At 45.1% G+C, this 26931-nt stretch overlaps 1 protein-coding gene across 1 annotated transcript in view; it reads left to right on the top strand.

Moving 5' to 3' along the window:
- The window catches only part of EXOC2 (exocyst complex component 2), a 729898-nt gene extending 706767 nt beyond the window's left edge, over positions 1-23131 (top strand). Inside the window, exons 25-29 of the mRNA XM_049765112.1 lie at positions 10824-10879; positions 13813-13935; positions 18405-18466; positions 21126-21185; positions 22796-23131. Of these exons, the coding sequence (XP_049621069.1) occupies positions 10824-10879; positions 13813-13935; positions 18405-18466; positions 21126-21185; positions 22796-22889 (395 nt within the window). The 3' untranslated portion in view covers positions 22890-23131. The remainder of the gene's footprint in view (positions 1-10823; positions 10880-13812; positions 13936-18404; positions 18467-21125; positions 21186-22795) is intronic.
- The last annotated feature ends 3800 nt before the right edge of the window (positions 23132-26931 follow it).

Below are 26931 nucleotides of genomic sequence, written 5' to 3'. Positions count from 1 at the left end.
CCCAGGCATCCTGAGTCAGTCACTTGCCTGTTTCTCCCTTGGTCTCAGCGAGGTCCAGGTTCCAGATCTGGAGGATGGTCAGCTCAAAGAAGCAAGGAGCAGAGGCTCCTCATATAGTTCCAGTGCCCTCCTTTCCTTAGCTCCCTTTCAAGTTTGTTTCTACTTTTTGTCTGTTTTTCTTTGTGTCTTGGCAGGGGGGCAGGGGTGGCGGTGGGGGGTTTGAGATTATGAGGAAGTTGGGGCTCCTGGTTACTTACCTTCAGGCCCCTAGAAGTTATTCCCCTGCTATTGATGTAATGGCAGTTGGACTTGGATGCCCCCACTGTAATGACAGTTGAACCTGGATACACCCCTGGACACATCACTGGACGTGCCCCCTTTTGTGCTGGGTATAAGAAGAAAAATTTGGACAGTTGGAGGGAGGCCCAGGCCCAGAGCAATGCTGGCTGGTTCGCTGGGGCCAGAGAGATGCTGCCTGCTTTGTATCTATCTCTTCCTCTATCTCTCTCAAAGTCAGATCAGATCTACAGGCCTCACCGGTCCCTTCTGGCCCGTAATATCTCTCTCTCTCTCTCTCTCTCTCTCTCTCTCTCTCTCTCTCTCTCTCTCTCTCTCTCTCTCTCTCTCTCTCTCTCTCTCTCTTGCACTCTATGTGGGATCTTTACCTCTCTCTCACCTCCCCCCATCTCTCTTTCTCTTTCTCTCCCTGTCTCTCTCTCCCTATCACCCCCCCTTTCTCCCTATCCCTCTCTCCCTCTCTCTTCCTCCCTCTCTGTCCCCATTCTCTCTCCCTCTTTTTTTCTCTCTCCCTCTTTTTTTCTCTCTCCCTCTCTCTCCCTTCTACTTCTTCCCAGTCATAGACCGTCGCTACATTCTGCACTGAAAAGCGTGTATTTCCCATGTTCTTTCTGCTTCTCTCACCAGCTGACAGACATGTTTCTCCTACAGCATTCTCTCTGAGCCCTGTGGGGTGTGGCTTCATGGAATTCCTGGGTGTGTGTGGCTGGAAATGAGAGAGACCATTTGGAGAAATGTCAGGGTAGACCTAAGTCTGTTGTGGGCTCTCCTGGAAGGATTTTGTAGGCTCTTCTAACCTCAGGCCCCAGACATAAGCCCACCGTCGTGGGCCCTTCTCTGCCACTCTTCACTTGGCCCTAGTTCTTCTCCCCTCCATGGCCATAGACCCTCTCCCTTCCTAGGCTCTTCCTTCCACTGGAGAGGTGCCCCCACCCTGGACTCCTCCTTACAATGTCCCCAGCACCTAGACCTGGCCCAGGCTCATGGGTGTGCATCTCCCTCCAGAGCCCCCTAGATAGGCTGGGCCTTGTCACCTCAATCCCCAAGTCCCTGAGGAAGAGCCAGCAACACTAGCTTCCCAAGACCTGTGTGTGTGTGTGTGTGTGTGTGTGTTTGTCCCAAGGCCTGTGTGTATGTGTCTGTGTGTGTGTCCGTCCCAAGGGCCGTGTGTGTGTGTGTGTGTGTGTGTGTGTGTGTGTGTGTGTGTGTGTGTGTGTGTGTGTGTGTGTGTGTGTGTGTGTGTAGAACTTGCTGGTTGAGGTTCTCCAAGACCTCTCACCTCCTTTCCTATCAGAGTGGGGAACCCAGGCCCCAAAGAAAAGTGATGTAAGAGTCACAGAGGGCCCTGTGCTTAGTGAAATTGGGACATGTCTCTTTGCACTTGAATTTATTGTTTATCAGAAAGTTCCTTCATGCGGTCAGCCACTCATGGTCTTATCATAACCATCGCACCTTGGACTCCAAAACTCAGTTGGGGATTTAGATTTTTGAGTGATGGGAACAACAACCATGAGCCAAGTAGTTTAGGACTCCAGGAACGAATTAAAAGATAAGGTTAATAAAGTCTTCATGTTGTACAAGGATCTTTCCTTGGGACATGGACTTTCTTTGGGATCGATTTACTTCAATTTTCTTACAGTATCACATACTAATAATCAAAATGTTTGAGTGACAACTGAAGTAAATTCACAAATGTGATATATTTGAAAACCCTATTCTTTTCATCTTTGAAATTGCTGTCATTTCTGATTGTAAATGGTATGACAGCCTGTGATTACCATAAGAAGGACAGTAAAAATTCTATGGAGGCTGCATATCCCTCTTAGCAAGTTTGTGGATGGGAGGAGTTTAATATTAGGTTTTATGAAATCATAAAAAAACTACCGTCAGTGACTTTAAATATGATGGCTATGAAAGGAATTAGTATTCTTGTACTCTATATGCATGGACTGTATTTATGAAAAGAAAGTTTTTTTAATGGGCTCTTGGACTCTGTTGTTTTTTTCTTTCTTTTCTGATTCTATGCTATAGTTTATTTTTTATTTTCTGCTAAAGAGAGTAGTATGGGAAATCTTTTTTTTTTCTTTTAGCCAGAGCAAGTGTTGCTTCTTGATGTATAGACCTGTTTCCAGCAAGGCCCTTCATGAATTAAGTTTGATGAAATGCTAGGGGTAGGACACACAGCCTAACTCTTCCCTTCACATGGAAAATGCAGTGCCCCCCCCCCCCCTGCATATAAACATGCACTTTTGGTAAAGGCTCTGCTGCATTCCACTTAGTACTTAAAGACAAATGTATGCCCACAAAACACATGGATCACCATAACACAGCACCTCTATTTAAAGTAGCAAAAAATGAGGAACAGCTATGTGTTCTTCACTGTAGAAGGGACATATAAATGGCAGTATGGTCATACAGGCTTTCTGTACAGCAGGGGAGGCCACCATACCCTCTTGTGTCCACTCCCAAACGCCAGGTGTAGGGGAAAAGGTGTCTGCTTTTCTGTGAACTGTGACTCCTTTTAAAAAAGAAAACACAATGAGGGCTGGAGAGGTAGGACAGCGGCATACCATATGGTTCCCCCTGAGCACCAATAGGAATAACTTCTGAGTGCAGAGCCAAGGAGTAAGCCCTGAGCATCACTGGTTATGGCCAAAAAAAATTTTTTTAAATAATAAAGGCAAACATAGCTGACTTAGACATCAGATATATGATGCCTTTGATATGGGGGTGTTGACTGAGAAGAGGGGATGGGGATGCAAGAGACCCTGTTGGGATACTGGAATGATTCCCTATCTTGGGTCAGATAGTGATGTGTGTATGTGTAAATGAAATCCTATATGTATATCACACTTTGGTTTTTTGTTTGTTTGGTTGGTTGGTTGGTTTGGTTTGGTTTGGTGTGGGTGTCACACTCAGTGATGCTCAGGAGTTACTATCGGCTCTACTCTTAGGAATTATACTTGTCTGTGCTTGAGGAGGGACCATATGGGATGCTGAGGATCAAACCCGATCATGTGGAAGGCGAGTGCCTTATCCACTGGACTATCTCTCTCGCCCCTCACACTTTGTTTTAAAAGGCATCTTCAAACTTCAAACTCTTGCAAACAGCACAACCTGATTTAGCACACACAGCCAATCATGGATCTTTTCCAAATGCATATTGTCCACATTGTTCTTCAGTGACCTACTCTTTTGGCTGAAAACGCCATTAAATCCAGATATCAGAGAACATGAACTTTGACCGAAACCTACTACATCAGATTGTGGTGCTACCTACTTGAAAACACTGACCAATGTGTTTTCTGCTTACAAACTTTGGACATTGTGCAAAATAATACAGAATAGAGAAAAGAATGGGAGTCAGTGGTCAGTTCTGTCCCACGGACATGGCTTCCTCCTGGAGAGGCTTCACTGCACTGCCTGTCAGAATCCTGTGTGGACCGTGTAGCATCTCCGCATCCACCCAGAGCCTTGAGAGCTGCCCATGGTCAGCTGGCTCTGTCTGCCCTTCGCGTCATCCTGGGAGTGTGTGTTACTTTGGATCCCCAAAAGCAGGTCTCTCTGGGTTACCATCACAACCAGACACATATACACCCAGATAAGGAAGCACTACTTAAGTCACTGGTATTTGGGGTTGGTTTTTTTCCCTCCTTTTCATGTATGTGTTTTTGATTCTGAAGTAGCATTTCATTCTAGCATGTCACCTTTGGGTTCGAGTTGCTAAATCTGAGAATCTGCACAGGGGGGATTTCATCTTGACTTTGAGGCATCCAGTTTTGTCCTTCACTGTCCAGTTGACCTCTTTGGCCCCACTCCCTCGGCCCCCTTTCCTTCTGCTTGCCACATATTGGCCTTAAAGTCTGACTCTTCAGCTTTGTTTCATTCAGTTTCCTCCATTTATTTATTCACATTATAGCGCATCTAAGTGAAGTCACTGATGCGGCATCTCCTTTGGACCTTCCTTCTTGCCAATAGGTGGATCTCTACCTTTCTCTACCTTTGTTTGTTTTGTTTTTGTTTTGTTTCCTTTTCTGCTGAAATGGGGTTTAGACTAATCTTATTTTCACATGTTTTTCCTTTCCTAACTTGTTTGTGACCTATTGTGCATGATGTCTATCTGTGCATGTAAATCATGTTTGGCAAATGTTTTAGAACAGCAGAATGAGTGGACCTGGTGGGCATGTATCTTATAAGTGAGAGGGTAGACAGTCATGCATTGCATTACAGCACTGTAATCAACAACAGACTGTATATATTAGGGTGGTCCCAATAGAATTACCAACAGCTTACACGTACAGTTGGGTATAAACAAATAGATTTATTACAATTACACTCTCTAAGTCCAGACAACACAGAAAGTGCCTGACTGCATTTCTCAGATTGGGTCCTCATCCATAAGCAATGTCTGACTATATCTGACGAAATTTTATGGGTGCGTAGAAATAAATACACTTGAACCTATAAATAAGACCCAACAGTTTTGGGTCTTGTCTATGACTTGCAGACATTTGAGAACCATTAGTCCTGTGCCTCTGGATGGGAGATCCCTGCCCTAGTCTCCTCTATATATTGTCACCAGAGAAAGGCTCTTTTTCAACTGGATTTGCAACATACTTTGGTCATGTGATACCCTAGTAAACCAATGGATAAAGAGTTTTCTGGTTTGCAAATTATTCTAAGCTTTACCTGTCATGCTCATGTGTGCATCTCCAAAATGTAATAAGACCCGTTTCATGGCTGAAACTTGCTAATATCAGACATTAGTCTTCAGTTGTATGATGGAGCTGTGTCTTGAGACTAGGAAACTCCCTTTGCCAACTACTTCCTGTGCTCCAGTAATGACTCCAGTGATGGTGAAGTCAGGAATGGGAACCAGTCCCCACTGATACCATGGTCAGTACCTGCAGGCCCTGTCACCCCAGCACTGTGCACCTCACACAGAGGCTGTTTGCTGGATGTTTACCCTGTGGATTTTAGAGACACCTAGATCCCAGAGCTACCTTCTCTCCAGCCTCCTCCTCTCAAACTGTGTCCTAAAGCGACTGATAGATTTTTGGGCCATCAAACCAACTGGGAATAGCAGATCCAAACTCCAACATTCAAACTTAAATTGTGTCTTTCAGGCCAGAGCACAGTGGGGAGGGCCCTTGCCTTGTATGCAGCCAGCTCAGGTTCAATCTCCGGCACCACTTAGGATTCCCCAAACCCTGCCAGGAGTTATCCCTAAGTGCAGAACCAGGAGTAAGCCTTTCATGGCCTCAAAGAGCCAGGCTGGGGGTAGGAGGGAAATAGTAGTGGAGGGAAGTTGAAAATGGCAGTGAGACTGATTGATGTTGGGTACTCCTGAAATTCAACTACTGAGTAACTTTATAAATTATGGTGTCTCAATAAAGAACTATTTAATCGAGAAATAAAAGAAAGTTTCTTTCTATCATAAAAACTGGTCACTTAGAGAAATAAAAATTTTAAGAAACAAAATCAGATAAAGAACTTCAGATTTTGAAAACTAAACAACTGTTTTTAGACAAGCATAATAATTCTCAATAAAAAATACATATATTCGCTTGTATATATCCCCAAATTCAATTTTATCATTTTTTTACATTTCTTATTGAAATCACTGTTTGAGGAAAAGCATCCATTTTTTTTCCTCAGTGCCAAAAGGTATAAGGAAGGAAACAGATTATTTTGATTCATCAGGAACAGAAACCAATAATTTTTGATTGATCAGTTAATGCTGATTTAATGAAATATATACTTCTAAAACTAAAAGTCAGGGTAACAAGTTTTGAATGATGGTGCAACAGTCTGTGTAAATGTCCAAAGTGCTCCGTATTATTTGACCTTTATGTGATTCATAAATTGTCTCATATATATCAGACTTGGACTTTGCAATTGGGGTGATAACCTTCCCCCCCATTCTTGAGTCCTGAAAACCATTTGTGAAATTTATCAATGCTGAACTCAAACAAGTATGAATTCTTTCTTAGAAGTGGACAAATTTGGGGCCAGAGAGATAGCATGGAGGTAGCGCGTTTGCCTTACGTGAAGATGGACGGTGTTTCGAATCCCGGCTCCCGTATGGTCCCCCGAGCCTACCAGGGGCAACTTCTGAGCATAGAGCCAGGAGTAACCCCTGAGCGTTGCCAAGTATGACCCCCCCCCCCCAAAAAAAAAAAAAAAGAAGTGAACAAAATTAGCTAAGAAGTTTTTCTATTCATATTTTAAAAAGTAGATCCAATTATAGGTGAAAAAAATTCCAATAAGGAATTCTTGTATTTAAGGCTAAAGTTATTTATATAATACAATGGAGGGATATCTTTTCTTAAATGTCCATTAATCACTGAAAAAAACATCAATCTATATTGCAAAAGACATACATCAATAGGTATCAATTTAGGAAACCTACAAATAAAAAACACAAGAGCCAGATTAGAAGCCTCTCTCAGTTACTCCCCTACCCCCAAATTTTATTTTGTTGTCAATAGGTCTGTCTGTCTGCCAAGTTTCTAGTTACCTTAGCAGTCATTTCAATAACAAGTCTACAGTGTGAAATTGAATTGATAATGTACTTGAAAAGAAAATACCTCCCGAAGTGCTTTCAGGTAATGTTTCAGTTTGACCCAAAAAAAGTACGTTGTGGGATATTTATAGTATTTTTCAATCTATTTTTATCTGCCGACTAGGACTGAAAACTGATTTAGGGCAGAGGACTTGAAAACAGGAAATGTGGTTTATAAGGGAGGGAGGTCTCTCCATAGTTTCCAGATTTCTTATAGTAAGAAAAAGTGTCACGTTTCAAAACAACCTTTGTCTCTTGAAACTTGGCTGTGTATCTAGAGCAGCTCCTGGGCTCCCGGATTTCCACCGGAAATGCTTGGGGACCAACTTTGCCTTCTCAGGGCAGAGGCCCAGAGAAGAACACTTGTTGGCTGTCTTGGTCGCTGGCACTTCCTGTTCTTTCCCAGTGCTTTTCTACCAGACTTAAAGAGCAGGTCTGCTTCCCGACACATGGAACAAATTCCCCAAGAAGTAACTCTGTGTTGGCCTCAGTATCAGTTTTCTAATGTTTAAGTATTTAGAACATTATTATACTTATTATTATTATACTTGCATTACCCCAACTCTGAGCATACAAAAAGATATGAAAAAGGCAGGTGTGTCAACTTAGGTGACCCTTTTAAAGGACATAGGGGTTCAAGCTGAACAGAATGAGAAACCTTTGACTCAGCAATTTCACATCTAGAAAGATATAAATGCCTGTCACAGATCTTGTCTTCGCCATTTATTTTGAAAGACAGTGGAACTGCCTGAGCATGGGAGATTCTGTTAGAAAGAAAAGGAAATGAATAGGGGCCCAGAGAGATAGCACAGCGGCGTTTGCCTTGCAAGCAGCCGATTCAGGACCTAAGGTGGTTGGTTCGAATCCCGGTGTCCCATAGGGTCCCCCGTGCCTGCCAGGAGCTATTTCTGAGCAGACAGCCAGGAGTAACCCATGAGCACCACCCGGTGTGGCCCAAAAACCAAAAAAAAGAAAAAGAAAAAGAAAAGGAAATGAATAATTAAAAAAGGACAAAATGGTGGTACGTCCTTACCACTGAGGCAGGCATCCAGAATTTCGAAGGTCAATACAGGTGGATCCATGTGGAAGAATTTCTGGGATAACGTGCAGAGTGAAGGAAGCAAGTTTTAAGAAGAGAATCTCAGTGTTTTAGGAAGAGTCTTGTCATAGGGAGAGATCTGGTAGAATCTACCCAGATTAATTAGAAGTGAAGTGACATATTTGAATGTGACTATGCAAAAATTCCCCTTCTGTGCTCTTTTAATTCTTTTCAGTTAGTATTTTTTTTTCCAAAATAAAAAGTGAATCAAGAATAAAGGAAATCTGAAATGTTCTGTTCTCTAGTACGGGCATTCTCTGGAGATGTCTACCTAGAAACTTCCCCAAAATGACTGCTTATAAGAAAAAAAAATCAAATCTGTCCACAGAACACTCTTTAATTTATAAACCATTTTCCTTCGTGTCAAAACCAGAAGCTCCAATGAACTAAACTGATTTCCGTTTGAGACTCCCTTTTTTGTTTTTCTTCCCTTTCTCCTTTCCCCTCCTGTTATATCCCTTTATGAATCTTGAATGTCTGGACTCACAATTGGCACAGTTGGCAGTGTCTTGGACTCACACAACTGACCGCAGTAATTTTGTGCTGCAGGGATCCATGCAGTAGCTCAGGGATGGCACTGGGCCATGTGACAGGGCCACACTGCTCTCGAAGTCCTGGTCCTCCCTGTAATACCCATATGGCATCTTTTCTGCTCAGCATCTGCTGGGTATCTTGGCCTGAGATGGGCCCAGTAGGCTGTGTGTACCCCATTTCTTTCTATCAGGACCATTATTTTCACCAACAACTGAATTGATGTTTGTCTTGTATTAATTCTCTCTCTCTGTCTCTCTCTCTGTCTCTGTCTCTCTGTCTCTCTCTCTCTCTATCTCTCTCTCTCTCTCTCTCTCTCTCTCTCTCTTTCTTCAAGGAGTTGTATTCTTGTGTTCTCTTAAATGTCAGTGGGTCTCCCCATGATGTAAGGAATAGAGCTGTCATTGCTGTGGGTTTTCACTTTAGCTTCAACTCCCCTATCCCCCAACTGGAATAGAATCTGGTTCTAGTCTTTCTCCATAACATCATCATAACAGAACCTATTCATGGAGATATGGAGCATTTGTTTTGTTTTGTTTTTTTACTAGTGTATCCATTTGAGCGTCCTCCTTTTCTTCTCAGTGTCAAAGAAGACAATGATGATTAGAACATACAAAAAAGAAAAATTCTAAAAAAATAAAATGGGGCCGAAGAGATAGCATGAAGGTAAGGCATTGCCTTTCATGCAGAAGGTCTTTGGTTTGAATCCCGGCATCCCCCCGAGCCTGCCAGGAGCAATTTCTGAGCATGGAGCCAGGAGTAGCCCCTTAGTACTGCTGGGTGTGACCCAAAACCCAAAAAAAAAGGATTCTCTTTCCCACTTAGAGGAATGAGCCCCAAGATTCTGGGTGTTAGAAGTAGTGTCAGACCAGGCTGACTTAAAGAAAGAAACAGCAGGCCAGCAATACCTTGCTCAGAACCCATCGTGACTATGTTTTCTCCAGGGGGAATTTCCACAGTGGCCTGCTTGATCGATTCCTACCCCCAGAGGCTTGATGGATTGTGTGTGGGTGGGGAGACTTTCTGGTCAAACTTCATGACACATTCTCATTTCATATGCAGAGACTGAAAGAGATGCGTCTTGCAATAAAGACTTCATAATTGCTCCCTGGCCTGGCTCCAGGAGCATGGAAAGTTGTGGGGGTTTAGCTGAGAGGAACCTTTCTTGAAAAACAATTCTTCTTACTTCTGGTTCTGGCATCAGGCCACAACTCCAAGAAGTGAGTTGAGGAGCCTGGTGTTTCCATCCTGCCCATCACACTGGTGGCACTTTTCTCAGTAGCAGGTTAATGGGGGATCCCAAGATCCACTTCCGTTTGCCACTCAAAGGTAAACCCAAGTTTGAGGGGTCCAGTGACCAAGTGTTACCGTGTCTGAGCATGGTACGTACAGTGTCCAACACGTGAATACTTAGGAAGCGTTCATGGGTTCTGCTCTAGGACCCGTGTCTCTAGCTAGGTGAGAAATGATACTTAGACAACAGATGCTTAGCCTCCATGGCTTTCTGTTCTGCCATTGTAGACTCACTGGGTGAAAGCAGAGATGTTTTAATTTCTTCGTGCTTTTTGTCTTGTTTATTTGTTTGTTTGCTTATTCTGGGGGACATACCCGGGCTTCCTCCTGAATTTGACTTAGAACTCCGACGCACTGCTAGCAGTATTTAGTTGACCCTATGTGGTACTGGAATTGAACCAGAATTGACTGCAGGCAAGGCAACTTTCTTTACTATTACACCCTCAACTTTGGTCCTTTGATTTGGTTGGTTAGTTCTTTGGTCTTTCAGTACTTTTTGGTTTCTTACTCTTCAATTCCACTTGCCACCGCTGACCCAGTACTGTGTATCTTTCAGGGCTTTTTGTTTGTTTTTCGGGGCCATATTTTGCAGTACTCGGGGCTTACTAAATCCTGTCGCTGTGCTCAGAGATCACTCCTGGGGGTGGCTCAGGAGATAATATGAGGTGACTAGACATGGTCCGTCATCATTAGACTTTTACCTTGGAAGGTAAAATCCATGGATTGATGCTTAATGCATGTCTCCTAAGATCTGGGCTAAAAACTCTGTGTAGTTGATCTGCATTACAGCATCAGAAGAAAATAACAGGACATTTTTTTTTTGAACGAGGTTGCACCAAGGTTGATAGAAATGGGGAAACAGTGAAAGAAAACTCTTAATGAACTTAACTGGAAAGATAGAAAGATGGTCCAGTTCCCAAAAGTAAGTCTCGGGTGGTGGTGGTGTTACTTTCTGTTTCCCTGCAGAAAATCATCTCAGCTTGGAGATGAGGAGCTTGTTGTCTAAATGCCTTCTTCCCTCCCCCATCTTGTTTTCAGGTGTCAGAAACTATTTAAAAGAAGCACTGGTGAATATAATTGCTGTGCACGCAGAGGTAAGCTATCATTAGATGTTCTTTAAGAGAGATGAATAAGGGTGGGTGAAGAAGAGGCATAGCCAATGGCTTTTTACAGTGGTCGCTTCCCTCCCCTACACCCTCTTTGGAACATTTCTCGGAGATAAATAAAACACAACTTCTCCTTTCATGTGTGTGCACGCATGCATGTGTTATTGATGAAGAGTGCCCCCCCCCCGACATTATCTATGTTTTCTTTTTCTTCTTCATGAGAAGTCAGCTCTATAACAGCAGAAAGACAGAGAGAGAAGCAAGAGGGAAGAATGCTTGGTCCCTGGCCCTGGGTTTAAAAGCCCAGACACATAAACTTGATGTCTACTTGTGCAAAAGTATGGCCTTGTGTAGGGATGGGACTCTGGAATGACAGTCCCAAGGGCGGGCAGTGAGTCAGGAAGCAGGAACCTACAGGAGGGCCAGGCTCTCTCCAAAGCATTTATGCACTGGTATTTCTACCGAGGCAGCAAAATAACACCCTAGTCAACCATCCCACTGAGGATGAGTCTGCTCTGGACATACAGAGGAGACCCTTATTGTCATTGTTGTCCCCGAAATAGCTCTCAGATGTCACCATCCATTACTCACTGCTTTGGGAGGACCTGCAAGGTGCCTCTGCCTCCTCACCTAATGGATAGCCAGAGGAAAGGAATCCAGACAGAAAGTTCAGCATCAGTTTATTTCAAGCAGTGTTTGATTGCTATTAACTTCTCTGCTGCTGGTACATGTTTGGGTGGGCTCCCGTGAAGGTGGATGCCACCCGCTGTATCCTGGAATAAGAGGCTCTGGAGGTGAACTAGAAAGACATGATTATTTCAGGCGGAAAGGAAAGAATAGCTGAAAAAGCACAGAGCATGCCAGCCTCATTCTTGATGGGGCCCCCAGCTGGAAGGCACTAAAGCAGGAAGAGGACTAGCCTATGGTATAGTTTCCATTCCTTAGTGAAGGAAGAAACAAATGTCCACATTAAAAGGACTTTTGTATGATTTCACTTAGGCAGGAATGTAGAACGTCTTTGTACTGTGAGTAATATATCCATGAGTGTACTCAAATATACCGTTTCCCCCAAAATAAGACAGTGTCGTATTAATTTTTACTCCCAAAGATGCCCTGGGTCTTATTTTCAAGGGATGTCTTATTTTTCCTTGAAGAAGAATACAGTACACATTTATTATTAAATGAAAAAATTAATACCTATATATGGTACGGTAATATGGTAATTGTCAACATAAACCAGACAAACTGTGAATCCTATAGATGCCAGGCAGGGCGACCCTAGCAGCCAGTTTACGGTAAATTAATTTTCATTCCGAGACAGAGCCTAGGGGGGCCTATTTTTGGGGTATGTCTTACTCTGGGGGAAACAGTATTTTGTTCATTATATGATATCATTTATATTAATATTGGTATCTACCAAAGATATAAAAATCCTTGTGGTGCTAACTGCCAGGTAAAATATTAAGTTGAGTACAAAACAAAATCACAGGGCAGGGAGAGCAGTAGGAGTCCCCAACCCTATGCCAGTGTTAAGTAGCCATGAGATCTCGAATCACCATGAGATGAGAAGTGGGTCAGATGCCACAGGCCCCTTTCACAGCCCTAGTGACTTTGAAAGAAGAGGTTCATTCTGGGTGTTTATTTTTGACACTTTCCCACATGATCTTGCCAAGAATGTCCTCACTTCACAAAGTTTTCTTGGCCAAATTCAAAAATGTTGAGTACTGGTGATTCAATGTGAAATAAGGAAGAGCTAGATGTTGGGTTGGAGAGTTATGTGTCTCCCTGGGTGTCCAAATAGAATAGCTTCCAGTTTCAAAAGATCACAGTTGGTAAGTAATAATCTTAAGTTTAGTCAAAGTGGCTGTCTAGTCAATGGTAAAACTCTGGACTTTGTCATTCACCATGGAGGGATGTAGTCAGTGCAATAATAGGGCTTGTCCTGTTCAAAGGGCCTGAGCCAATGTGATGATCTTCAGTTGCGGTAAAATATTAACTGAATATATGTTAAAATCAGTCTTATTGAAATAACATTGCATTATGGCGTTAACAAAGCTTCAGGTAGACATTATTAAAATTCAAACCATGTCTATTGCCCCATCCCGGGACTTTTTAAGTTATCTTAACCCCAACCCCATCCTGGGAACAGACCTACTTTGGACTTGGCATACATATATTTATTTCTATTTAGTCTATATCTTTATTTGTATTGACTTCATTTCTTTGTTTCTAGGCTTTTACTTGTCTAATGAATTCTTTAGAAAACATGTCTATGCTTGTGAATGGGGCATAAGGAGGAGGAAAAATTCAAAGCTGTTTTTAGTTTGTTGGCATCACTAATACCTTCTCAAATCTTGCCCTGCATGTTTCCAAGGGGGTTATTCCTTGTTGTAAAACAGCTGCTACTGATGAAAGAGTGTCTAAGTTTCCCTTCCTTCTGCAGGAACTGAGGAGATCTACAATGGTATTCCAATTACAGTTATTTAAAATCAGAGTTAATATTTTACTGCAATCGAAAATAGATCATCACACTGGATAAGTCTGCTCAGAGCAGGACAAACTCTACATCAGAGGAATAGTCTCATTTGTTCATTTGCCTTGTTTCGGAGCAAATCCAAATCTCCATGATGCAATTTTTTAAATGTTTTATTGGAGTCACGAGGCTGTACAGTTTTACAATACTGCCATTGGGGTTTCATGCATACGACCTTCCAACAGCTCACTCAGGTTCTTAGGGTCACTTGTTGTCTTACTCTGCTTCCTCATAGCCCACAGACAAGAGTAGTCATTCTGTAGCTGCCCCTCTTCTCACTAGCTTCACTCAGCAGGATACCAGCCACCTAGCAGAAAATTGCATGATTTCATCTTTTCTTATAGCTGAATTGTATTGTACTCTGTGTTTATTTGAAATCTCCCATCAGGTGTTCACTGTTTCCAAAGAATTGGTGCCTCGGGTCTTGTCCAGAGTGGTGGAAGCTGTTTCTGAAGAGCTCAGTCGACTGATGCAGTGTGTTGCATTCTTCAGTAACAATGGAGCATTGCAGGTATCTTAGTTATCTGCCCTTGCTCGGCAGTTATTTCCATTTCAAGCAATCTAGAAGTACTTATTTGGGGGGGGGGGGCACACCTGGCAGCACTCAGGGATTACTCCTGGCCCTGAACTCAGAAATCACTCATGGCAAGCTTGGGGGACCATATGGGATGCTGGGATCAAACCCAGGTCATACTCTGTGCAAGGCTCCCCATTGTGCTATTGCTCTAGCCCTAGAAGTACTTTTGCCACTCATATACCAGTTTGCTGGGATCAGGTGGAATTTTTGTTGTGTGTCTGACAGGTCCTATCAGAAATCTCACCTCTTTTTTTATATTTTACATACGTGAGTGAAGTACCCTTTCCATTCTGAGATTCTGTTTTGGTGTAGGGCCTTCACAACTCCCATGACATTATCTGAATGCGTGTTCTTTCTAAAAACATAAAATATTGTTTTCTTCTTCATAGTTGTCTTAATTCCATTCAATTTCACAGGGAATCCTTAGTAACTTCTATTAAGTCTTTCTACAGCTTCAATGCTGAGTGCATAGAAATGACAAATTTCTCTCTCTTTGCCTTCACATTCCACTGGTTTCTGCTGTAACTACTTAAATTGCAAAATTATAATGACAGATTCAAGTTGCATCAATGGGTTGATTCTGGTAGGCACAGAGCCTGAGTGGTAAACCGAGTAGTAAGTGCCCTCTGTGAAAGGGCTGCCTGCTGTGATCCCACCACTATCCAGAGCTTTGGCACGTGATTCTCATTTCTTTAGATCGGAGGGCGAAGCACCTAGACATAGCTCATGGTGTTTTGATTCCCGTTCCTGGCAGTGCTCAGCTCACTGGGTCAGATGGTTCAGTGTTCAAACCGCATGTTGGTAGCCACATCTGGAAGCCGGAAGTAATCCGCTAGTCTATTAGCTATAAGCAGAGAGCAAACCAATCAAACGAGGCTTCCTCCTGCAGAGTAAGCCAGTCAAATGAAGCCTCCTCCTGAGCAAATCAACCAAATGAGGCCACCTCCTCCCAAGCATCATGGGGATAAGGATACTTTCTTCAGCTACACAGCGGCCACTGGTCTTTCATTGATAGCAAGTCCTACAGCCTGTACCACTCCTCTCTGATGGCAACTCTTTTGAGTTTAGGGGGTGGGGGGGCTACTGAGAGCCAAAAAGCTTGCTAAAGCTGGACCTGGAGAGATAGTACAGCGGCGTTTGCCTTGCAAGGAGCCGATCCAGTACCAAAGGTGGTTGGTTCGAATCCTGGTGTCCCATATGGTCCCTGTGCCTGCCAGGAGCTATTTCTGAGCAGACAGCCAGGAGTAACCCCTGAGCACTGCCGGTGTGATCCAAAAAAAAAAAAAGCTTGCTAAAGCTTCACCACAGAACTCTGTCTGTACCAACTCTTGAGACATTGAGTGCCTTTATCTCTTGGCAGCAGTCCTGTACATCAATAATGAAATAAACATTTTTTTAAGTTAATGGTCACCCCCTCCCCAAATACTCCTCACCACCAAGGGCATGGCCCAAATAAAGTGCTTGTGTCTTGCATGTGTGAAGTCCAGTATTGCATCCCTAGTGGCACAAATAAAGGAAAAATAAAACCAGAATTCTCAAAATGCATGTCCACTATAGTAGAGATATGAATGTTAATGAGGAAATAAGAAGGAACGGACAGTTGACTCATGAATGGCAGCTGGTAGAGTAACTCGAACCATATGAAGAATAGAGGGGATGAGGTGAGGTCCAGAAGCAGGTAGAGGAATCTTTGAGCACTTTCGGAGTCTCTGAAAGTCTCATATGAAAATTGGGAAGTGTAAGGGATGAGGGAAGTGAAGAGCAAGTCTTCGTGTGGCAAGTTGGGCTGGGGGAAAGTTGGTACATTCTCTACTGTATTTCCAGTCGCCACCTGTTTGGGGGGAGCATTGAAGGGTGGTGACTCTTCTAGTCCTTCTGTTGGAGGAGCTCAGAAGCATCAACTGCAGTGCTAAGAGGGAAATAAAAGGGAGCAGTGGTAGTTCCAGGGGTCCGAGGCAGAAGTAAGTTCTGCAGCCTCTTTACCTGAGTGGCCCATGTCTCCTTGAAACCCCGCAGAAGAAGTTGCTGTGCACGCATGTCTGTACCCCAGGGCATCAGACCTCTGCAGTTGGGTCAGTCTTCTGAGCACAGTGATGCCCCTCCAAATGGGTAGAAGTTTGCTTCTTGGAAAAGTCCCAGTGAGTTGCCCCTTCTTCCCCCCCACTTCTCTTCGAGAAGGCCCCGCTTGGGCACCCTTCTTCCGAGCAGATGCCCACAAGTGGTCATGGTTAATCATTTACAGATATTTACATTAACATAAAGATCTGCAGCCTCTGTCCTTTCCAGATGACCGGTAGAGCTGGGGGAGAGTTGAGGTCATCTTTTGCGGCATAATCTCTTCTACTTTCCTGGTCTGCATGTCATTCGTAAATACAGCTTTTACCTCTGCGTAAATTCATAGTTTCAGACACCTTAACATTTTGTCCAAAAATGAAATTTCTCCCTGAGGATCTATATTAACAGTGATCCCATTCTAGAAGAATCTGAATTTCTGTCTTAGTGTTTTTTTTTTTCTTTTGGTCCTTGATATACCCATTCTCCCTCTTACCCTCTACCCCAGAATCTGTTCTTAGAGCTACTAGAAGATGAAAAGGAGAGATGTCTTGTCACGTACCAACCTTAGAGACTTTATTTTTCTTTAGGGGCAGAGAGATAGTGGCGTGGATAAGAAACTTACTGGCATGGGCTTGACCCTCATTGGATCCTCTGCACCATGGATGGTCCTGGAGCCTTTGCCAGGAGATCCCTTAGGACAGAGCTGGAAGTAGAGAGCCTCAGTACTGTGGGCTGTGACCCCACAAGCAAAACAACAAAGAAAGGAAGAAGAATGAATTTTGTATTTTGACAGATGGGAAGGAAACATTTGCTTCGCAACCAAAACTCTTGTCTTCCCTAACGCAGCATTTCCTCATCTGGGCTGCAGAAACCTCAGCACCCGGAGCTGAAGACTGTTGGGAACCCACCCACAGCCCTGCTCACTGGTGCCCTCTGTGTGTCCGTGTGGAACTGGGCAGTGTCCCACATGGTCCCCCTACAGCCCTGTTGTACCTCCCATGGATTATCAATGTTCTTCACCTCGAATGATCTTGCCTCCCTGCTAAAAAGTCAGTGCAGCATCAATTGAATTTGTTCATTTATTTCTGGACCCTCACCTAGAATATTTTTTTTATTGAGACTGTTGTGAATTACAAGGACTTCATAATTGGATTTCAGGCATACAGTGACAATGAGTCAGGGCCATTCCCACCACCAGTGTTGACCTCCCTCCACCGAAGTTCCCAGCATTTATCCCACACCTCCATCTTTAGCCCCCTGGCCTACCAGTGTAACAGGCCCTTTTAAAGTTTAAATTGTTATAGTTTGGGTCTCTTGATTATCTTGCCATTCACTTTGGCTTGATATTTAGATCTGGCCTTTTTTTTCCTTTAGAAATGTGTTTATTTATTTATTTATTTATTTCTGGACCCTCACCTACATGCAGTACCCCATACCTGACTTAATTATTGTGACTAAAGTGAGTTTGGGGAGCAAAGTGTGGGTTTCTTTCTACCTCTGCTCCTGATTTTCAAAAAATGTTTTGTCTGTTTGGGGGGTGAGGGGTATCCTTGCATTTCCCTATTAATTTGAAAAATCAGCTTGTCCATTTTGGGGTTAATAAGATAATTATAATAATAATGTGAAAGTCCAGCAGTGATTTAACTAGATATGGCACCATCCTGACATCAAATGTCCCTTAGCGAGGAGACATAGTTGTTGTACTGGAAATACTGGAAGAGCAGAGGTGCAGGAAAAAGGGGTCCCTGCTTTCAACCCCCAAGGTGCCTTGCATGCTCTGGTGACCATATCAGGTTCTACTTCCTCTCTCAAGAAGGCAGGAAGAAACTATCCTAATTTGATGACAAATTACTAATTGCACCAAAAAAAAAAAAAAAAAAACCCTTGCACACTTCATCCTTTTCCCTGTGAGGTGGCAGATCTGCCTTCACACTTACACACACATAGGATTATAGTCAATGGCAGTTGTCTGAGATCTGAGTCTTGGGCATGTGGTAAAGTCTGTTCAAAAGTCGCTGTCCAGGGCCAGAGCAGTAGTACAGCGGAAGGGCGTTCGGCTTGCACATGGCCAACCTGAGTTCAGTCCCCGGCATCCCATAGGACCCCCCAAGCACTACCAGAAGTGATTCTGAGTACAGAGTTAGAAGTAACCTCTGAGCACTGCCAAATGTGTCCTGAAAACAGATCAAAACCAACCAACCAACAAACAAAAAACAGATAAAACCCACAGTCACAGTGCCAACAGAGGTCACCCTGTGAGGGAGGCTTTGGGGTATGTATCTCACCACCATGTGTTGCCATCATAGGCAGATTTCTCAGTTGTCACCTGGCTCTTTTCTCCCCTTCAGGCGAGACTGGAAATCTGCGCTCTGCGGGACACCGTGGCCATCTACCTGACCCCTGAGAGCAGGTGAGACGCCCTTCTTCCTGTCCTTAACCCAGAGCTGGTCTGCCTAATATGAAGCATCCTTTGTCAAAGCACCCCATAGATCCCCATAGATCCAAGGCTCAGGGTTTGCTGACCAAGTTTAAAGGCAGCTGATCAAATTAATAACTATAAAATAATCATGGGGCTGGATCAGTAGTATGGCAGGGAAGGTGCTTGCCTTGCCACAGTTGACCTGGGTTTAATCTCCGGTATCTTCTGTGGTCCTTGGACCTGCCAGAAGTGATCCCTGAGAACAAAGCCAGGAGTAACCCTGAGCAGCACCAGGTATGACCCCAAAACAAAACAAAAAATTCATACAACAATACAGCAATAAAGAAAAAAACATAACTAGAACTTTTGGGACTTCCTTTGGAGCATAGCAAGCACACAGGGTTTCACATGGGTTTCTGGTTTTCATTCACTAAAATAAATCAGTCTCCTAACCCCTGCCATGGCGCCTTCTTACGTACTTCCCGTATCAGCAGGAAAAATAAGACACGAGCTTCGACCTAGTCACCGCCAACACTGGGCAGTTCAGGTGGTGTGAAGAACAGCAGCAGAGGAAGCCTGTGGTTTCGCTGAAAAATTCTGTAGTGGAAATTCGATGATGGTTTTTAGCTGTTTTGAATGAAAGTCAGGATTTCCTATCATTGAGATATCAGCAGATGAACTGAAACGGTCCAGCCTACTTACCCTACAAAGTTGTTTATTCCCTCAGCCCCATAAGACCTAAGATGTGTGGCTCTTCACTCGTGGGGCCCTAGAAAGGGGTGTCAGAGAGCTTGTCTGTGTGCAGCTCACTCATTCACTCATCTACTTACAGCGGGGCCTGCCCCATCATCCATTCCCTCTGCCCTAATCCCAGCAGACCCACACTGTCTAAGCCTGCTCCTAATATAGGAAGGGATGGACCACAGTCTTGTGGTCAGACCGGTGGCCATGGCTGACCAGATCCAGTTCTCTGTGGCTCCCAGGTTTTTTAGCCACATTTGCCATGCAGGACAGAATCCTTCCTTGTAGACACCTGGAGTGTAAGTTTAGGTCCGCATCCAGGAACTCAACTCGCCTTTGTGTCTTGTCTGTGAGAGACAGATGACAGTTGGCTCTGGTGACTTCCTTGCCATCATCTTTACTATTGTTGCAAGGGACAAGGAAGATAGTCAGACACCTCTGGATGAATTGAGCAAGATGCCTCTGGAGATCATGGCAGGTCTATTTTCCAGCTCGGGCTGAGAGTGAGAGGGGCTGGATAGGTGGCACCCTCGGCCCTCTTCTTCCCAGGTCTGGGCTAAGGGCAGGAACATGAGCATCCCTTCCCCTTCAGGCCTTTCATGTCTGCTAAATAGGCCTATATCTGACAGACATACACTCCTCAAAAGCCTGTTTCCTAAGCACAAGTTTAGAAAGTTCTTAACCTGAGAAATCAAAGACCACTTGCACATCAAGGGCCATCTGCTCTGTCTTTATCTTTATCTGCCAGTTATCAAAGAGGAAGAGTAGAACGGTGCTCGAGGGCATGACTGAAAATAAGCCCCCCTAAAATGCTGCCTGTGAGTCAGCCATTTTTAGCGTGTTTTTGGCTTGACAAAGTTCAGCAGAGGGAACCAGTGACTCTATATCAAGGCCTTTTCTTGATGGTTTTTTTCCTAAGCGCAAATATATCTCTTTCTGGTTTTCTACCATTTGAATGTCTAGCAGAGTAATCTCCAGTTCCTAGCAAGACTGTGAGAAATCTGAGCCTATCTCTCTGCAGATGACTCCTTATTTGTGGAATTTTTATTGGGTCACCCATTCTTTTTTCATTTAAAAAAATTGGGAGAGGGATAATGAAGGGTTCCAAGAACACTCCTGGTGGGGCTCAGGGGAACCAAGATGATGCCAGGGATCAAATGCAGGTTAGATGTATGCAAGGCAAGAGCCCGCCCCATGGACCCTAGAGCTCTGGCCTTAGAGCACCATTTTTGTTTGGTTTCTCTTCTTCCCTCCATGAGTCTTCAGTTTTGCTATTGAAAACCCTTGTTGTGGAATGAGGGCCCCATTGAAGTTTCCTCTGCTCCCCGAGGGCTTCCTGAGGTACAGTCAGTTTCTCCTGGAGCTTTTCGGGTTCTCTTTCATTTCCTACTTAAGATTCTCTGACCCCACTCAGAACCTCTATCTGATATTTCTCCCGTCACTTTTGCTTTTAGTTTGTCTTTTTTTTTTTTATTTCACTTTTACTTGTGGATTGTCTTTTCTCCATGGCCGGTTGTTTGTTTATACTGAAGATGCACTGGAGGTGCCCATCTTTGCTCCTCATTCCCCCTCAAATTTGGATGTTCTTACTTCTCACTTTACCTCACCTTAACCTTACCTCATCTCACTTTAACCTTACATGACCTTAACCTCACATCACCTCATCTCACCTCTCCTTAACCTCACCTCACCTTAAACTCACCTTATATCACCTCACCTTAACCTGATCTCAACTCAGCTCATCTCATCTCACCTCACCTCAACTTCACCTGAACTTCACTTCACTTCACTTCACCTCACCTCACCTCACCTTACCTCAGACCTTACCTTACCTCACTTTAATCTCACCTCCCTCATCTCACCTCACCTCTCCTCACCTTAACCTCATGCCCTGCTGCTTACTTTTCAGGTCGAGTTTCAAGCAGGCCCTGGAAGCCTTGCCCCAACTCTCCAGTGGTACCGATAAAAAGTAAGTCCTGACCATGAGGTCGCTTCACAGTGCAACACTACTCGGGTCTAGGGAAATTGAAAATCACTCAGTGGATAGAATGGAGGGCATCGTGCTGAATGGAGTCAGTCAGAAGGGGAGGAACAGACACAGAATGAGCTCAGATTTGTCATATAAAGGAAAAACAGGAGATCAAAAGCAATAGAACTGAAATGGTGGGCCACAGAATTGAGCTTAGGGGTTGGGGCATTGGGAGATCCCCTTGGGTCCTGGGTGGAGAAAAGCAAAGAGAATGCTGGTTGGCATGGTATTGAAGTAACTAGAAAATGTTATGAAGTAGCATAAAAAAATTAAAATTTTAATTCATTTCTGGTCGCTGTTGTCAGGGATGAGTGTGAGGTGTGGAATTGAGTTTGTGGCCCCAAATATATTCTTTTCTCAACCCCCAGTGGGGAGTGGGAGTCCAGGAAGAATAGGCTTCCATCATGGCCGCCCAGTCAGCCAGGCCTCTGCTGTCCTTCACTGACAGGATGAGGAGAGACCATCCTTCTGGGTGACAGGCAGCTGAGCAAGGAGCTCTCTTTTGGCTTGAAATGACTGGGAGAGAGAACATCTTGGGGAGGCTCAGTTGGACTCATGACTGAGCCACGTTGGCCAGTTGTGTTCTATTATCGAAAGGAAATGGCCACAGGAAGGTCAAAGAGAGAAACTTGTAGAAGAGCACCCAGGCTCGGCCTGCTCTCCATAGCTCAGCCGGTCACACCAGGTGCTCCGTGCAATAAAGGTGTTAAAAAGACGAGAATGAGCAATGGCCAATTAAAGTCAAGGGGCACTCACTCATGGGGGGCCTTGGGCTTTAGTTGCCTCTGACAGGAAACTGGGCTCAAGGAAATCTAGGCCAGGCAGTTTCCTCAGCTGCCCCCACCTACAGCCTGGTATTGACCTTTGCTCCTGCCCAATGCTCAGGGCCTAGGCTTGGGTGCCAAGGGAGTCCTGCAGTAGGGTCTGGGGAGTGGATGTCATAAAAACATTGGTCCTAATGGGATTCAGAAATGGGAAGATAAGGTTGCCAGAGCATGGAGGGCATTTGCTTTGCACACGACCAACCCAGATTCAATACCCAGCATCTTATATGGTCCCTCAAGGCTGCCACAGATGCTGGAGTAACCCCTGAGCACCACTGGTTGTGACCTCAAAAAAAAAATGGTGAGACAACTGGAACATGGCCAACAGGGAAAATTTGTTTCTGGACCCCACTCCCATTCCTCCTTTACACAACCCCTTACCTACAGTCTAACCCCATAGCCCTGATTCTGCCAACATTCACAGAGAGAACCGTGTCCCTCAAAGGGGCCTAGTGTCTATAGAGTCTCCATGCATTTTTGCAAACGGGGTTTAAGATTAAAAAAAAAAATCCAGACCCATAGACCCAAGCCCTGTTCTGTTCTGGGGCTGAATCCAACCTGGGGGCCCATGAATGCATGCATATCCGCCCCATCTAAGGGGCTCCTGAGGCAAGAAGTGGGAGATAAGGCTGCAGCCAGTAACGGTGGGGCAGGACAGATGCACCTGTCCATGAGCTCAGCTCTGTTGCCAGGTGCTACTCACTGGGCTTCCCTGTCTCCCCACAGGCTCCTGGAGGAGCTGCTCAACACCTTCAAGAGCACGATGCACTTACAGCTCGCCTGCTTCCAGACGGCAGGCGCCACCCTGACCAAGACATGACATTGCCGGGGACTGCGAGTGACCAGCTTTCTCTCAAAACATACACAGTCTCTCTGTGTCTGTCTTTCTCTCTTTAAACCCTTTGAAAGCTGTTGTTCTTCTTACTCGGTCTCAACCATAGTCTCAACCCCTGATCTCAGTTGGGCCAGGCCCAAGTTCTCTGTTCTGTCCTTTTTCTCACCCTGGCCCTGAATCGTCATGCCCAGGCCTTCCACATGTCTGCCATTTCTTCTCGTCTTCCTTGTGTGCTGAAGGCCTCTGTAGGGCCTCTGGGATGGTGCCCGACACCGACCCAGTCACACTTTTAGCTGCGAGGTAGGCAGATTCCATGTCTCCTAGACACCCAACTTGGAAGATTCTGGAAATGTCAGTGTCGAAGCCTTGTTGGCCTGTACTGTACAGCCATACTTACAGTCACCGCCTTATCTCACTCTTGTGGCTGGCTGTGAGTCTCCTGAGTCAAGTGAATTTTTCAAAGAAAAAAAAAGGTGTAAAAATATGTGTCATCTACATTAAAAAAAAAAAGAAAGCACTTCAATAAAAGCCTTGTGTGGGGCAGACAGAGGGTGGGTGTGAGCACTACAGCCTACGAAGAGGAACGAGCACCTTTGGGGGCTGAGCTTGGTGTATAAATGGTATTTGTCACCCCCCCCCATGCCACCTGGCAGGCGGAACCACTGTCTGCTCCCTCCCCCCTTCCCTTCTGGAGGCTTCTTCCCCCTTCTCCTCCCCCCCCCCACCTTGTGGGTCTTTTGATGTCTCTTGCTCAGAGGCGGCCGGTGTCATGGGTGTTTCCTGGAGACCTGGTGGCTCTGGGTCCCCGGGTGACGGGCGCGCCCTACATTTGGGCTGACTTTGTTTCCCAGAAGGCTCCGTGACCTCCTTCCAGGCCCTGTTCCCAGAGCCTCAGCTTCGGAGAACCAGTATCTCCCTGTTCTGTCACCTTTCTGCCGGGATTTCCAGATGCTTCTACGGGGGGGCCTCCCTTGTCGACCTGTGATTGTAGAGGGCAGCACCCACTCCTCGACAGAGGAAGGGGCCCTGGGTATGAAAAGGGGGAAGGAAAGGAGGGGCAGGCCAGGTAAAGTGGATCAGACCTCAGAACAGCTGCCCTGTCTTGAGTGCCACACCACACTATAGTCACCCTCCCAGTGTGACTCTAGATAATTCTAGCACGAGTCTGGGGAGCAAGGTGGCCTTTCTAGAATATTATCCTGACACACCTTGAGTCTAGTGGGTACTTGGCTCCGTAACTCCATACATGACTGTGGTCTTGGATCTCATATGTGTTACTGTCATTGTCTGAGAACCTGACAAGGTGTCCTTGGGGTAAGCGAGTTTGGGGGTCTTGCCCCAGACCAGCTGGCCTGGACTCCTCTCAGCCATCCTGGAGGAAAATTGTCCACTACCTGGACTGGGGGAGCTGGTGAGAGCAGAGCTCCCCCAGCTTGAGGCCTCGCACCCTAAAGCCACCCTTCCTCCTGGGCAAGCTAGAGGGGCCCAGAAATTTGCTGATCAGTGCTGGGGTGAAAGGAAGATTGTGGTGCACAGACCCCAGAGCTAACTAGAGGTTCAAGAATGATGCTCCTTCAGCAGCTCAAGAGAACATCCTGGAAGATTAGGTTGAGATAGGGGCTCATTTTAAGAGCCTCTTGAGTCAGAGATGCAGCTTTGGGACTGGAGTGATAGCACAGTGAGGAGGACATTTGCCTTGCAAGCAGCTGACCCAAGTTTGATCTCCAGCATTCTATAGGGACCCCGAGCCTGCCAGGAGTGATTTCTGAGTGCAGAGCCAGGAGTAACCCCTAAGCACCACCGCCGTGGCCCCCTCAAAAAAAGAGTAGACTAGAGAGTGTGTTTGTATGCATGTGTCTGTGCGCACACGGGTACATAGTGAAGGGGGGCAGAATTTCAGAAGCCACAGGTGAAGGAACTCTGAAGCTAAAAGGGGGTGTCATCAGGATTACCTTTGGGCTGAACACAACCAGCCCATGTGGTCATCCTGGTGTCACTGCAGGTCAGAATGCCAAGATTAGACCCACTTTGGTTTGGAACTTTTTAGGCTGTTGAGGCAAGAGAACAGTGTATTCCTGGAAAGGAGCGAGCAGACCTGAGTTTTTCTGTCCCACTGGGTCTGGTTATGTGTCTGACTGAATCACCATCACACAAGAAACTGTTTGGAACCAAAGCTCTTTCTTTGGCTTCTGTGCAGGCTCTTATTTTGTGCTCAGAAAGTGTGCGGTTGTTGAGGGCCACATCTCCAACCTGGGAGGAGAGAAAGAAGACTCTTGCCAGACAGCCCCACTCTCCATTCCTGGGTGCTGGTGGTACCCAGTCAGACAGGAGAGGCAAAGTAGAACTTTGATTTCACGAGGAGAAACAAGTCTCAAGGTAGCCCAGTGGAGTAATTGTGCCCGAATATCAAAATTGAAAATTTAGAGCTTCCCAGCAATGTGCAGGGGACCGGAGAGATAGCATGTAGGTGAGGCATTTGCCTTTCATGCAGAAGTTCATTGGTTCGAATCCCGGCATCCCATATGGTCCCCCGTGCCTGCCCGGAGCAATTTCTGAGCATGGAGCCAGGAGTAACCCCTGAGCACTGCCAGGTGTGACCCTAAAATCAAAAAAAAAAAAAGTGCAGGGGATTCAAGAAGCTCTCCGTGGAGAATTCACAAAATATGCATTGCAAGAAACTATAAAAAGAATAAAAAGTGGGAACGGAGCAGTGGCACGGAGCAGTAAGGCATCTGCCTTGCCGGCGCTAGCCTAGGATGGACCTCGGTTTGATCCCCCAGCATCCCATATGGTCACCCAAACCAGGAATGATTTCTGAGCACATAGCCAAGAGTAACTCCTGAGCGTCACCAGGTGTAGCCCCCATAAAAACAACAAAAAGTAAATAAACTCTCCTACAAAGGGATCATGAGAAAACTTATAAAAATTGGTATCCTGAACTGCACCACAAATTATTTTTTGGTAATTATATTTGAAACATCTAAACCTGATTCTTCTAGCAGTATTTAGGAATACTGACCATTTAGGAAAGACGGTTAATATCTTAAGCTTGAAGTCCAAAAATTACCTTAGTAGGATGGATAGAGAAACCAGAACACATAGAATGGAGAACAGAAAATTCAGACCAAGCTTGATAAATAGGTGGTTACTGCCTTATGAGAGTAGAAAGAATCAGTGGGAGAGAGTGAGAGTGTATGTACTGATTGGTGAAAATCAGTAATCTATGAAAGGCAACTGCCTGGGGGCGAGATAACTGAATGTGAGAACCTCACACATACACACAAAAACTGGCCATGGCAAACGATGCCTGCATGCATGTTGACCAGTCATTCAGGATCAACCTAGAGGTAATTCTGTCAGTTCCTACTCATGTTCTAGTTCTTGGATGAAAAGAAGTCCCGAGTGGAAAATATTTCAGCAGGTGTGTGTGTGTGTGTGTGTGTGTGTGAGAGAGAGAGAGAGAGAGAGAGAGAGAGAGAGAGAGAGAGAGAGGGAGGGAGGGAGGGAGGGAGGGAGAGAGACAGAGAGAGAGACAGAGACAGATACCAGGGTCCTCAAGAGGGAATAGAGAGGCAACAAAAGTTTTTGAGAAAAAAGGATGAAAATTTCCCAAATGTATTGAAAGACACAGATGTACAGTATTACGATGCTCAGGAAACAGAACAACTGGACATAGATTTACACACTTGGGCAAGGGTTCAAAGCCAGAGCTGAGTGGCAGATCTTGATAACTGCCATAGAAGAGCAACATGCTCCAGGCAGGAAGTGGCAGCAGCATTATCTTCCCAAGCCAGAGGTCAGAGAAGAGTGACGGCCAGTCTGTGTTCCTCTCATCTCCTCTCCGTGACACTTTGTCTTTTGTTGTTGCTTTTGGTTTTAGCGTCATGCCCAGCGGTGCACAGAGCTTAATCTTGCATCTACTATCAGGAATAATTTCTGGCAAGGTTGGGCTAGCATATGGGATGCTGAGGATTGAATCCGGATTGTGTCCGTGTCAGACAAGCATCTCATTCCCTATTCTGAAAAG

Source organism: Suncus etruscus, chromosome 18 (genome assembly GCF_024139225.1).
Source record: "Suncus etruscus isolate mSunEtr1 chromosome 18, mSunEtr1.pri.cur, whole genome shotgun sequence".
NCBI lineage: Eukaryota > Metazoa > Chordata > Mammalia > Eulipotyphla > Soricidae > Suncus > Suncus etruscus.
Note: the sequence above shows the minus strand (reverse complement) of the source record. Positions and strands in the feature narration are given on the sequence as shown.